The sequence below is a fragment of the Panthera tigris genome, chromosome E2 (assembly GCF_018350195.1).
Source record: "Panthera tigris isolate Pti1 chromosome E2, P.tigris_Pti1_mat1.1, whole genome shotgun sequence".
In the NCBI taxonomy this organism is placed as follows: Eukaryota; Metazoa; Chordata; class Mammalia; order Carnivora; family Felidae; genus Panthera; species Panthera tigris.
Window position 1 is genome coordinate 44,756,565 of NC_056674.1, and position 15,000 is coordinate 44,771,564.

Below are 15,000 nucleotides of genomic sequence, written 5' to 3' on the forward strand. Positions count from 1 at the left end.
AAATGAATATATTCATCTACGTGGGTTTATCCTTTTTGCAAAGGAATTAAACTGTTTTGGGAACTTCAAAAATATTCAGATCATTTGGAGGAAATGCATGCAAATCTATATATTCATGATGATTTTCCCAGAGTGAAAAATTGAAAGCAGTCTTTTCAGCATTGAAAGAATAGTTAACTAAATTGTGGCATGTCTGTACAATGGGCTCGTATTGCAGCCATTTAAAATTGAGAAGAATTCTTAAAGAATTGGGGGCGTAAGAGTTGAAAGTCTGGATTTGCCAACATCTTAATGATAATTATCCCAGAGTTTTCAGGTTAAGAGTGCTTCTTTTCTTAAGCTTCATATTTTTTAAAAAAATTTGTTGATCATCAGAAAGAAACCAAAACTTACTTTTTAAACGTAACAGCAGAAAAGAGCAAGAACATCTGCCACAGGGGGGCAGCTGGGAGCCCTCTGACTCATCTTTGACTTTTCTTTCCTGTCCAGTGGTGTCAGCAAAGCCCAAGGTGCATAATCGTCAACCTCGAATTAACTCATTTGTGGAGGTGGCAGTGGATGGACTCCCCAGTGAGACCAAGAAGACTGGGAAGCGAATTGGGAGCTCGGAGCTTCTCTGGAATGAGATCATCATTTTGTAAGAGAAAGTCCCTTCTCTTCGCAGTAACATGGGAGAAAGAGAGAAGGCTCTCTAAGGGGGTTGTGGGAGATCCAGGTTTCCTGTGAGGCCTCAAACTCTTCTGCCTTTGGTACCCAAGGCGCCTCTCTTCAGGTGTTTCTACATCATTGAGCTCACAGAGCACTCATTATTAGCTAGATGGTTACAGGGCCAGCTTTGTGGGGGAAAGGGTGTACGTGAGCGTCTTCCTGTTTGAGGTCCCCCCCGCCAAGATGTCAGCAGTATAGTTGATCTGTTTTCTTCTCAGCTGTAGGAGTGACCAATATGCTTGGATGTGATGAATCAAGTATTTGTTTTCCAGGAATGTCACGGCCCAGAGTCATTTAGATTTGAAGGTTTGGAGCTGCCATACTTTGAGAAATGAGCTGCTAGGCACCGCCTCTGTCAACCTCTCCAATGTCCTGAAGAACAATGGGGGCAAAAGTACGTATGATGACGGGGTGGCCGACATGATTCATCTGTGGGGGTTGGGAGAAGAATTCAGAAGGCTTGGATTTCTCTCTCACACCACGGACAGACCCGGTGATGCGGTTTCCTCCAGGACCAGGGGCTGCGGGGACTCTGTTCCCCATAGACGCTGCCCGTGGAGTTTTAGGAAGGCGAGAGCTCTTCTCTGCCTTCACTGTGGGATTCAGCCTATTTTGTCCTTGGGCTCTAGCGCTGGGATGCAGTGATGTGTCCCCTTGATCCTTTCTCAAGGATGAATGCTTTCCCTCTGCCTCTCTTTTCCCAATCCCGGAGACATGTGACATTTTGAATCAAACTGTCAGATGCCTGCACCCCAAATCATTACTTTCCTAGTCTGAGTCCTTGAATGGAACAAAGAAGCTGCGTGTGTTTGTGTGTTTGTGTGGAGGGGGGAATGGTGTTACACGTAGTGCCTTGTGCTTAGTAGGCACTCAGTGAACGTTTACTGGATGTTGGAATGTGCTGGAAGCTGTGTCTTAATTATTCAGGGTGCCTCTGCTGCATGGAAATCTAAACCCCAACGTCTATTTATTGCTGCTTGTGGTCAGTGGCATAACCCGTGGCTGTGGTATCTGGACCCTCCCTCATAAAGCCTCTATTGAGAGCAGTACCATATGTGGGGAGGGAACTCCATGGAAAGAAAGGCTCCTTTTTCTCTTGATGTCTGCTGTCTAGAAAATATTTTCTGAAAGTGGAGTTAGCTTAAGAGGGATGTGGGGGTGGGGAGTGTTGAGTCCCGGGTGAGTGCTGCGTGGATTCAAGAGTCTTTTCTTTCTGACAGGCTGCTCGAGTGGTGTTTGAGGTTCCCCTGGTCTTTCCCTTTCTGCCGGGCACCCAGAGATGTGGGGAGCCTGCCGCAGCTTCAGAAATTGCTTAAAACCAGGAATATGCCTCTCTTTTAGTTCTGCAGGGAGCTCCCTGATGGTTTCTCTTCTGAGTCTGTCTTTATTTTCTCAAACTCTAGCCTGCCTTTTATAATTTGATTATCAAGGAGGGTTATATTTATCATGTCTTTTGGAGATACACTTGTGGACATTGTCACGTTAGGATCAGCAGCCAATGAGTGTCCTTTCTTTTCTTCTTCATTTGTTCCGTCAACAAACCTTTGCTTTTGATTGTAAAAGTATTGTAGCAAAACTGGAAATTAGACACAAGCGCACAGACGTACAAAGAAAATAAAATTCTCCTGTAAACCACAGTGCTTAGTGATAATTGCTAACATTTTGATATGTATTTTTCTGAGCCTTTTTTTCCTGTTGCACACGTATATATTTAAGACATCCGTGAAACAAGATCGTGACCATACAAAAACATATTATTTTACAACATATTATTTTACATTTTTTCTCTTTAAAATGTATTAGTATATCTTTTTTTATTTAAACATTTTTTTTAACGTTTGTTTTTGAGAGAGGAAGAGTGCATGTGTGTGCTAGCAGGGGAGGGGGACAGAGAGAGGTAGAGAGAGGATCCCAAGCAGTTTCCGTGCTATCAGCGCAGAGCCCGACGTGGGGCTTGAACTCAAGAACCATGAAATCATGACCTGAGCCAAAGTCAGACACCCAACTGACTGAGCCACCCAGGTGCCCCTCTTTTTTTTGTTCTAAAGTTGTTTATTATTATTATTATTTTGTAATCTCTATACTCAACGTGGGGCTCAAACCTATGACCACAGGATCAAGAGCCACATGCTCTTCTGACTGAGCCAGTCAGGTGCCCCTCAGTAGATCTTTATTTACTTATTTTTTTCTAATTGTGATAAAAGGCACGTAACATAAAATTTACCGTCTTAACCATTCGTAAGTGTGCCGTGTAGTGGCAATTGAGTATACGCTTGTTGTGCAAGCATCACTGCCATTCATTTTCAGAACTTTGTTTATAAATGTTTATTTTTGACAGAGAGAGAGTGCATACATGCACGCATGAGCAGGGGAGGGGCAGAGAGAGAGAGGGAGACAGAGGATCTGAAGCAGGCTCTGCGCTGAGAGCAGAGAGCCCACTAAGGGGCTTGAACCCCTGAACTGTGAGATCATGACCTGAGCCGAAGTCAGACAACCGACTGAGCCACCCAGGTGCCTCATCTTCAGAACTTTAAACTCAAACTCTCTACCCACTGCACAGTTCATTTCTCCTCTTCCCTCCACCCCGCCCACAGTTCTACTTTTTCTATGCATCTGACTAGCTACCTCAATTGGGTGAAATCATACAGTATTTGCCCTTTTATATCTGGCTTACTGGACTCGGCATAAGGTCCTCAAGGCACCTCCAAGCTGTAGCATGTATCAGAATCTCCCTTCTTATTAAGGCCAAATAATATTCTGTCCTATGTGCATACCACGTTTTGTTATCCATCCACCTGTCCAGAAACACTTGGGCTGCTCCCACCTTTTGCCTGTTGTAAATGGTACTGTTATGAATCCGAGCGTACAAATACCTGTTCAAGTTCCTGCTTTCAGTTCTTTTGGATCTGTGCCTGAGAAGCAGAATTGATGCGTCATATGGTAATTCTTTGTTTAATTTTTTGAGGAACCAGTATACTGTTTTCCATAGCTGCTATACCATAAAATATATTGATACGGCGGCTTTAATTATTCTTCCAAAATGTACTTTTTGATGACTGCCTAGTGGTAGTTTCTCAGGTGGTTGTGTGGAAATTTAGGTTTGGATACTGGGGTAGTTTTAAGTATCTTACAGTCATAAATAATGCTATGGTAAATATATGTAAATATATATATATATATATGTCCATTGTTGATAGTTTACTTGTCATAAATTACTGAAGATGAGGGTGGCTGGGTGGTTCATTTCATTGAGCTTGATTTTGGCTCAGGTCATGATCCCAGGGTCACGGCATCGAGTCCCGCATTGGACTCTGCACGGAGCGTGGAGTCTGCTTAAGATCCTTTCTTTGTCTCCCTCTGTCCTTCTCCCTGGCTCTCTCTCACTCTGTCTGTTAAAAAAAAAATTATTGAAGATGGATTTGCAGGGTTTAAACATTTTTCACATATTTGTGACATTTGACACATATTGCAAAATTACTCTCCAGAAAAGTTCTGCCAGTTTACCCTCCCATCAGCAGTAGCTAAGATTGCTAGTTTCTGTTGCATTTTGGCCTTTATTGGCTTGATTAAAAAAATATATATACATGCACACACACACACACACACACACACGTATATTGTTTTTGCCTGTTTGATAATTAACGGTATGCCACATTTGCTTCATCTATTTCTCTTTTTGGTTGTAGTATTTCAAAGTAAATTACAGGTTCGAGCGTTATATTTTAGATTCTTCAGCCTGCCTCTCGTAAAACACGAGGATATTTTCCTTGTTTGTTATTCTATCGTGTTACATACGTGAACCCATTTATCGTAGACTAGTAGTGTTTGAAGAGGTGGAGCTTCTACTGCTCTTTCAGCTCCTTCAGGCTTCTGACGACCGACTCTGCTGTGACGGTGGAAGCCCTCTTGCAGGTCCCCGGCTTCCGTTTTCATGGACGAACCACAGTGCCAGATCCCCACAGCTCATCTTTTCATCTTGGTTTTGCCACAGCACTCGGCGTGCTGGCTTATTTCAATCTTCTTCACCCTTTTCCTGTGGGAGGCACCATCACGGGTCCTCCATTTACCGAGGATTCTGACCTTCTTGGTGCGTTTAGCCATGACTCTGCAAATTAGGGCTGAGCCCAGAGAGGAAACAGAAAGGATGTTTTTGTCTGTGATTACTACACTATTATCACACCTTGCAATGTTGATATGAATTCCTTATGATCGATCACCTGATGCGCAGTCCCTGTTCAATTTCACCTGTTTATCTCTAAGTGTCATTTTCTTTTTTCTTTTCTTTTTTTTTAATATTTTTATTTTATTTTTGAGAGAGAGGGACAGAGTGCTAGTGGGGGAGGGTTAGAGAGAGAGGGAGACACAGAATCTGAAGCGGGCTCTGGGCTCTGAGCTGTCAGCACAGAGCCCGACGTGGGGCTCAAACCCACAGATCGTGAGATCATGACCGGAGCCAAAGTCGGACATTCAACCGACTGAGCCACCCAGGCGCCCCTCTAAGTGTCATTTTCAAGTTGGTTTGCTTGAACCTGAATTCGGACGAGGTCTCATTGAATTTGGTTGTTATGTCTCTGAAGTTCCCCCAATATCACTCTACCTATATGATGCTGTGATTTATTGAAGGAGATTGAATATTTTTAGAGTGTGTTTATTGCCTTAGTAACGTCCTTTGTTCATTTTTATATCAAAGGGTGCATTTTTGTCTTTTAGTTTTGAAGGTGTTTTATATGTTAAGGCTGTTACTCTTTGTCTCATAATTTGTAAATATCTTTCCAGTTTTTCATTTGCATTTTAGTTTTGTAGATTTTTTTTTCCCTATTTTCCAAAGAGATGTTTTAAACTTGTAGTTGAATCTGTCACTCTTTGTATTTGTAGCCTTTTCCTTTATGAAAGGCTTTCTCCCATTCTGAGATCAGGTAAATAGTCACCTCTAGTTTTTACTAGTTCATTGTGATTTTTTTTTTTTACATTTAATTCTTTAAGTGATGTTATTTTTGTGTGCAGTGTGAATAGGGATCTAATTTTATTTTACTTTTTGAGTGTTTATTTTTGAGAGAAACAGATATTGTGAGTGGGGGAGGGGCAGAGAGAGAAAGGGGGAGAGAGAGAGAAGACAAGAGGGGAGGGGAGGGAAGGGGAGGGGAGGGGAGGGGAGAGGAGAGATATTGAGAAAATCCTAAGCAGGCTCCACGCTGCCAGCCTGACTTGGGGCTTGAACGCAGGAGATCATGACCTGAGCTGAAACCAAGAGTCAGATACTCAACTGAGCCACCCAGGTGCCCCAGGATCTAATTTAATTTTTCCCAAATAGTTAACTGATTGATTTAGCACTACTTATTGAATAACCCATCTGTGATTATTATCCCCAATGATTTGGGTTGTTTATCTTCAGCTTATATTAAACAATGTCTACATATATATACATACACACTTGGGCCTGTTGGGGGATTTTCCATTTCATCTGTTGTTTTATTAGCCTTTTACAATCACTGTCTTAACTGTTGTAATATTACCATGTTTTAATATCTGACTATTTGAATTTCTCTCCTTTTCAAAATCTTCCTCCCTCTTTTCTTTGCATATATGACAGTACCACCTGAACTTTATTTATTTATTTTTCAAGTTTATTTATTTAATTTGAGAGCAAGCGAGAGAGGAAAGGGCGGAGGGAGAGAGAGAGAGAGAGAGAGAGAGAGAGGGGAGGGAGAGAAAATCCCAAGTAGGCTCTGCACTGTCAGTGCAGAGCCTGACCAGGGGCTCGAACTCATGAACCATGAGATCATGATCTGAGCCAAAACCAAGAGGGGGACACTTAACCAAATGAGCCACCCAGGTGCCCCAACACTACCTGAACTTTAATTATTTTGTCAGGTTCTCCTCTTCTTCCTACTTTCTTCCCCTCAAATCCCTTCAGATTTTATTGGAATTCTATCCTATGTAAAGTTCCTTTGTGGAGAATTTCTGTACCAATAATTCCTACCCAGGAACATAGAGTGTCTCTAAATTCACTCAGATCATTTTGAAGTTATCTTTAGATAGACTCTTCTAAATTAAAAAAAATATATATTTTTAATGTTTATCTTTGGGAGACAGACAGAGTGCGAGTGGGGGAGGGGCAGAAAGAGAGGGAGACCTAGAATCTGAAGCAAGCTGCAGGTTCTGAGCTGTCAGTGCAGGGCCAGATGCAGGGCTCGAACTCACAAACCATGAGATCATGACCTGAGCCGAAGTCAGAAGCTTAACTGACTGAGCCATCCAGGCTCCCCAGACTTCTAAATTTAAAAAACCCTTTTGATTTTATTTTCAGTGGGATCTTTTCCTAGTAGGTCTCCTAACTTAGTGTTGTTTGTATACGACTCTTAGTTTCTGCATGTGTGGGTTTTGTTTTGTTTTGTTTTTTTCATAATCATTCAATAGCTGAATTCTTAGTATATGTTTTCAGTAGCTTCTTTTGGGTTTTCTTGGTAGACTTTGATGTGATTTCTAAGATTGATAATTTTGCTCATATTAGGAGATAATTATGCTCTTTTTTTTCCTTGTTAGTTGCTTTGCATACAGCTTCCTCTTTTAGTGGTGATGGAGTGGGCATCTTGCCTTTTCATAACCATGCTTCTAATGACTCTTCTCTGGATGTAAAGTTGGGTGTTAGTAAGCTCTTTTTCTTTTTTTTTTTTTTTTCCCTCAGTTTAATAATTAATCATTGTTTTTTTTGTTGTTGAATTGTTGTTGTCAGATATCTTTTAGGTAACTATTGGGATAGTTAAATGATTTTTCTTCTTTCTATTTCTTATATTGATTTCCTAATAGTAACAATCTTAAAATTTCTTGAATACACCCTGTTGCTCATGTTTGATTATTTTTTGAAACTTTTGTTAAGAATGGTTTGTTAGTATTTTATTTGGGGGTTTTCCACTTATATTCACAAGTGGCATTTGTCTGTAGTTTGTACTATTTTTGTCAGCTTTGGAATTGAGGCTTAGCTAATTTTATAAAGTAAATTAAAGCTCTTTCCAACTTCGGGAACAGACTCTATAACTTGGGAATTATCTGTTCCATGAATGCAGGAAAGAGCTCACCCGTAAAACCAACTAGGTCTGGCTGCTTTCTCTGAAATAATTCTTTGATGACTTTTTCAGTTTCTTACCCCATAATGATTGGTTTGTTCAGCTTTTCTGGTTCATCTTGCATCAGTTTTGTTAATTCATTATTTTCTGAGAAAAATTGTTTCATGAGATTTTTCAGATTTATTAGTGTGAAGATTTTAAGTAGCGTCCTCATTTTATTATTTATTTATTAAAAATTTTTTTTAATGTTTATTTTTGAGAGAGAGAGAGAGAGAGAGACAGCACGAGTGGGAGAGGGGCAGAGAGAGAGGGAGACACAGAATCTGAAGCAGGCTCCAGGCTCTGAGCTGTCAGCACAGAGCCCGACGTGGGGCTCAAACTCATGGACTGCAATATCATGACCTGAGCTGAAGTCAGATGCTCAACTGACTGAGCCACCCAGGTGCCCCAGTAGCATTCTCATTTTAAAAATGTTTCTAGGTGGGGTGCCTGGGTGGCTCAGTCGGTTGAGTGTCTGACTTCGGCTCAGGTCATGATCTCACGGTTTGTGGGTTCAAGCCCTGCATCAGGCTCTGTGCTGACAGCTCGGAGCCTGGAGCCTGCTTCGGATTCTGGGTCTCCCTCTCTCTCTGCCCCTCCCCCGCTTGTACACTGTCTCTCTCTGTCTCTCAAAACGGAATAAATGTAAAAAAAAAAAAATGTTTCTAGGGGCGCCTGGGTGGCTCAGTTGGTTAAGCGTCCAACTTCGGCTCAGGTCATGGGCTCACGGTTCGTGGGTTCGAGCCCGCATCGGGCTCTGTGCTGACAGCTCGGAGCCTAGAGCCTGCTTCAGATTCTGTGTCTCCCTCTCTCTGCCCCTCCCCTGTTTGCATTGTCTCTCAAAAATAAATGTGAAAAAAAAAATTAAAAGAAAAATGTTTCTAATTTTTGTCCCTTAAAAGTTTTTTCAAATTTGTTCCCAATTTTTTCTTGACTAGCATAAACATTTTTGTTTTAACTTCTGTTTTTTAATTTATTTTTCATAGGACTACTTGAATTTTCAGTTATACCATGTTTTCTAATATTTTGAAAAGTTTACCTATTTATTTTGAGAGAGAACAGGCAAGGGGAGGTGCAGAGAGAGAGAGGGAGAGGGAGAGAATCTAAGAAGTTCCGCATTGCCAGAGCAGAGCTCGACACAGGTCTCAATCCCACAAACCGTGACACCATGACCTTAGCCGAAATCAGGACTTGAATGGTCAACCAACAAAGCCACCCAGGCACCCCTAATTTCCATTTTTAAAAAATGTTTACTTTATTTTTGAGAAAGAGAGAGAGAGAGAGAACAGGGGAGGGGCAGAGAGAGGGAGACACAGGATCTGAAGCAGGCTCCGTGCTGACAGCAGCAAGCCAATGTGAGGCTCGAGCTCATGAACCGTGAGATCATGACCTGAGCCGAAGTTGGACACTCAACCGACAGCCACCCAGGCATCCCTTTTTGTTTTTGTTTTTTTCATTTTTCACTTTAACTTTTTTCAACTAGTTGCCATAGATTTTTTTTTTTTTTTTTTAGTTCAGTCAGTGAGTTGGTCATTTATGGCTTTTTGAGTTGAAAGCTTATAGGGCATTTATTTTTGTCTTGTTGAATGATGAAAACATTCGTGCTTTAAACTTGGCTTTGATTTTTTTCCCGTGGGTATTCACATTTTTTTCTTTTAAGGAAAAGCGCACATACCTTAAGTGGTATAGTTCAGTGAATGTTTACCTCTGTTCACATCTGTGTAATTGCTACTCAGATCAAGATACAGAACATTTCTAGGGCCCCAGAAGATTCCTGTGTCCCTGTCAATCAATAACCCTTTGCCTGAGATAACCACTATTCTGACTTCTGTCACTACTCGTTAGTTTTGCCTATTCTTGAATTTTTATCAGTGCAATCATACAGTACATTTTCTTGTGCCTGGCTCATTGTATCTGTGAGAGTCACACATGCTTTTGCAGGTAATACTAGTTTGGGTTTTTTTATTGGGGTGAAGGTTCCTATTATATGACTATACCACAGTTTCTTTGATTATTCTCCTGCTGGCAGACATTTGGGCTCTTTCCAATGTTGGACCATCATGAACAAAGCTGCTATGAACAATCTTATACATGTATTTTGCAAGGCACATATATGCATGTATTGAGTGTGTGTGTGTGTGTGTGTGTATGTATATATCTCTTAGCTCACCAAGTAGATGTATTTCAGCTTTAGTAGACACTGCCCAACAGTTTTCTACTGGTAAACCCATACCTGTTGCTGCGTTCTGCTCCTTGTTTGTAACTGCTGTTGTGATTTTTCTCTTTGAGCCCAGGGTGATTCAGGAGGATGTTTTCTTTGTTGCCCAGGGCTTAGGTCATTCATGACGGTCACTGCCGTGCAGCCGCTTTTGCCAGCACCAACCTTAGCACCTCGAGTGTGTGGCTAGGTTGATGAGCAGTGAGGCACGTCAGATCCACATCTGATGGAAAATGTGGATTGTAGGAGGGCGGTGAGCTGTTTTTTTCTTAGGAAAACAAATCTGGAATGACAGTGGCTTAGACGAGTCACAAAACAAGGGCTGTGTTTCATAAAGCCCTTTGTTTACAGCAACTCTGTTTCTGGTAATTCCAAATCTGTTGAATAGAGAAGTGGTTAAGAATACGTAGCCTCGGGGCGCGTGGGTGGCTCAGTCGGTTAAGCAGCCGACTTCGGCTCAGGTCATGATCTCGCGGTCCGTGAGTTCGAGCCCCGCATTGGGCTCTGTGCTGACAGCTCAGAGCCTGGAGCCTGTTTCAGATTCTGTATCTCCCTCTCTCTGACCCTCCCCCGTTCATGCTTTGTCTCTCTCTGTCTCAAAAATAAATAAACGTTAAAAAAAAAAAAAAAAGAATACATAGCCTCTGGAGTCCAACCACCTGGGTTTGAGTTCTGATTCCATTAGCTTTGTGATGTCGGACAGTCACTTCTCTGTGTGTGTGTTTCCTCACCTGTAAAACATTATTTTGAGATTCAGTAAGCTAACAGTAGTACCTTACACATGTAAGTACTCTATAAGTCATGGTAACAGCAGCAGTAGTAGTGGTAGTAATTCTGGCTCCTCTGATACTTTTTTTTTTTTAAGTTTATTCATTTATTTTGAGAGAGCAAGACAGAGTGAGCAGGGGAGGGCCAGAGAGAGAGAGCATCCCAAGCAGGCTCTGCGCTGTCAGCGTGGAGCCCGCACGTGGGGCTCGAGCCCACGAACCACAAGATCATGACCTAATCTGAATCAAGAGCTGGATGCTCAACGGACCGAGTCACCCATGCGCCCCTCCTCTGCTACTTTTCTTCCCAAAGATTGGGAGGTTCAAGTCCTCAAGATGGTGACAGAGACCCTATTTCCTGGTGTAGGACCCCCTTGTCCAAATGTGAGGCAGCCCTGAGCTGGTTCCCAGGGGGAGTTCTAAGGTTCTAAGACTGAACAAGTATGAAAGCCCTGAGGGTGTGGAGCGGGGAGGCTGTCATCAGCATGAGACATTTTCAGCACCGGGGTCTTGGTGCCTGCATTCCTTGGGGAGCCGCTAGGCTGGGGACATGTCCAGATTGGTGTGATACTATGAACACGATTACGTAGGGTGGTAGGTCACAGTATGTTAGGTGACTCCTCTTACTGTGGCCTAGTCTTCCCGAAACAGCTTTTTCTGGGAAAGGGCCTTGATGGGTAGTGCTTGTCCTGCCTGGTGTTTTTTTCCTCCACCAGACGCAGTTCCTTCCTCCATTCGTTGCCTGTTGTCCTCTGGGTGGATTTGGAAGTTGACTAGGAAACCTAGCTGGTGTTTTATGCCTCCCTCTGGCAGACGGATGCTGTGGTCGAGGGCTTTACTCAAGTCCTGCAGTTGCATAAGGGTCAGCCTTGGCTGACTTTCTGCCAGGACGTTGACCTGGCTGTGGCTGCAGGGAGGACTTGACGCGAAGTACCGGTTTGGCTCGAAAGGAAGCTCTAGTCATCTCTGTGTGGAAGCCGGATGCTGGGGTTGAATAATGATTTTTAAAAACCTGTTTGTTAGAGGAATTTTCAAACATGATCCCCATCACCCAGCTTCGGTGGTTATTAGCATATGTTTCTTCCGCCCCTGTCCACTGGATGATCTCGATTTCTTTCTAAGTTGGTAGCAGGTAGTATGTAAGACTCCCATTTTCTCTTGTAGCTCTCCTGTCCCTCAGCTGGCCTCGTTAACACCGCAGACCTTGTCACTACCAGATTGTTCTCCTTCCAAGGAGGGAAATGTACTTTGAAGTAGAATTAAAAAAAAAAACAAAACTTGTTATTTTAAAATAATTTCAGGGGCACGGGGGTGGCTCAGTTGGTTAAGCGTCCAACCCTTGACTTCAACTCTGGTCATGATCTTGAGGTTCATGGGTTCGAGCCCTGCATTGGGCTCCGTGCTGGCAGTGCGGAGCCTGCTTGGGATTCTGTCTCCCTCTCTCTCTCTGCCCCTCCCCTGCTTGCTCTCTATCTCTCTCAAAATAAATAAAACTCAAAAAAAAAAAAAAAGTGAAAAAATAATTTCAAATTCAGAGACGAGTTACAAGAATGGGACAAGGAATTCCCCTGTACTCTGCAGCCAGCTGTTAATATTTTGATACATTTGCTCTAACGTTGTCTCTGTCTATACATATGTCTGTAATAATTTTGTGACTCATTTTAAATTATGAACCTCATTGGTCCCTAAATACTTAGGTGTCTTTTTTTTTTTAAATATTTTATTTTTAAAATTATTTTTAATGTTTTATTTATTTTTGAGACAGAGAAAGATAGAGCGTGAGCAGGGGAGGGGCGGAGAGAGAGCGAGACACAGAATCCGAAGCAGGCTCCAGGCTCTGAGCTGTCAGGACAGAGCCCGACGAGGGGCTCGAACTCACGAACCGCGAGATCATGACCTGAGCCAAAGTCGGACGCTCAACTGACTGAGCCACCCAGGCGCCCCTAGGTGTCTGTTTTTTAAGAAGATGCTTTCTTACATAATCACTGTACAATTAAATCAAGAAAATAACATTTTTGCACTGCTGTCACCTAATTCATCTTTTCTAGTTGTTGCAAAAATGCACTTACCGTGACTTCCCCATGATCTGGGATCCCATGCAAAATTATACATTGCATTTGTCATGTCTCCTTAAATCTAGGATTAGTTCCCCAGCCTATTTTTGTCTCTCATGACACTGACATTGTTGAAGAGTTCAAACCAGTCTTTTTGTAGAATCCTCTCAACTTGGCTCTGTCTGGTTTTTCCTCAGGATTAGATTCAGGGTATGTATTTTTGGCAGGAACACTCCAGAAAAGATATCGTGTCCTTCTCAATGCATCATACCAGGAGGCTCATGACTCAGCTTGTTTCACTGTTAATGATGTTAACTGTGATCATTTGGTTGAAGTGGTGTCTGCCAGGTTCTCCACTGTAAAATTACTGTTTTCTTTTTATAACTAGAAAGTAATTTATGGGGAGATACGATACTTCGAGACTATGTAAATATCTGTCCTTGTTGCACCTTCACTTATTACTTTTTGCTTTCATTAATGATTTTTTTTTCTGAATCAATTATTACTGTGATGGTTGCAAAAATCTTTTCCCCCAGTTTTTTTATTCCTCGTATATTTATTAGTTGGCATACTAGCGCAAGGAAGAGCGTTTCCTTTTCTTTAAGGCATGTAGGTATGTATTATCAGTCTTATGGATTCTTATTTCATTCAGTGGGTCATAATTTATTTCTGCCATTGTTTTGATGCTCACATTATCCCTGGTTTGGCCAGTGGGTGCCTTCTGTATCCTTTTGATTTGTCCTCCATCATATATTATTTCCCAGACATGATCCAGTGTAGATAGAATATACTGTATGATAAAGGTGGCGCTGAAAATCAGAATAGGTGAACCAATGGCATTAGGACCATCAGCTAACCAAGTGGTTTTCAAAGTGTGGTCCCCAGATGAGCAACATGGGTGTATCGCCTGGAGACATGTTAGAAATGCAAATTCTGAGGCCCTATCCCAGACGTGCAGAACCAGAAACTCTGAGGGTGGGGCCCAGCAATCTGTTTTAACAGATTTTCTAGGGAATTCTGATGCACGCTCAAGTCTGAGGAACATAAAGCTAACCACTTGGGGGAAAAAAAATACAGCTAGATACCTTCCTTGTACTGATACTTGTGATAGTTTTCTTCCTTCCTTCCTCTCTCTCTCTCTCTCTCTCTCTCTCTCTCTCTCTCTTTCTTTCTTTTTAGATTCTCTGTACCCAACATGGGGCTCGAACTTACAACCTCGAGATCAAGAGCCACATGCTCCACCGACTGAGCCAGCCAGGCGCCCCGTGATAGTTTTCTTTATTTAGTTTTTTTAAACATTTAGCTCTGTAATCAGTCTAGAGTTTATTTTGATAACAGGATGGGGGATAAGGATCTAGTTGTATTTTTTCCTAACTGGATTTACACGGTCTCACTGTTTTCTTCGGAGGGGATGTCAGAACAAGGTTGGACGTAGCTCTTATCACTGGTCTTCTTCAAAACTTTTCTTGGCTCTTGAGCCTTCATTTTTTCTGACACACTTTATATTTATCTAGCTAGCTATCTAGGCAGCTGTCTGGCGCATGTATGTATACACACACACACACACACACATATCACATCACATCACATATATACACAGATGTGTGGATATCTATTTCTGTGACTTTATATTGAGTTCATAATGAAACCTCTGTTTCTCGTTCAGTCCCACAGGGTTCCTTCCTAACCTTCCTTTCCATACGAGAGCTCTGGCTCTCCATGTCATCCGTATATTTACATGTTCCCTCTTTTCTCTAATGTGCACAAAGTTTGAGAATTGTCGAGAATTGTCGCACCCATGGAAGTAGACTTTGAAAAGCCCTTTGCTTATGTTCTCCATTTTCTTTGTCGGTCTCTTTGCCCACATGTAGCTAAAAAAAAAAGAAAGAAAGCAAACAGCTCCCTATTTATTTAAAAATCTTATAAGCAGAGGGTTGTTTCGGAACTTTACATTTTCAGAACAGATAGGCCAGTCATGAGGGGTGCACCACCTCCCTCCCTGTTCCGTAGGGATGGAGCATTCTGGTGGGTGGGCTGCATGTCTCAAGGAAGCATGCCTGACAGACAGTGAATGCATTTATTTTAAAGTAAACACAGTGCTGTTTTTCCAGTTTTTCAACGGGAAGATAAATAAAACTACTGATCTTTGG

The 15,000-nt window shown here is 42.1% G+C and overlaps 1 protein-coding gene across 2 annotated transcripts in view; it reads left to right on the forward strand.

Moving 5' to 3' along the window:
* The window catches only part of WWP2 (WW domain containing E3 ubiquitin protein ligase 2), a 149,619-nt gene that overhangs the window by 31,349 nt on the left and 103,270 nt on the right, over positions 1 to 15,000 (forward strand). For both annotated transcript variants that reach the window (XM_042969661.1, XM_042969662.1), the window contains exons 3-4: positions 490 to 637; positions 981 to 1,102. In XM_042969661.1, the coding sequence (XP_042825595.1) occupies positions 490 to 637; positions 981 to 1,102 (270 nt within the window). The remainder of the gene's footprint in view (positions 1 to 489; positions 638 to 980; positions 1,103 to 15,000) is intronic.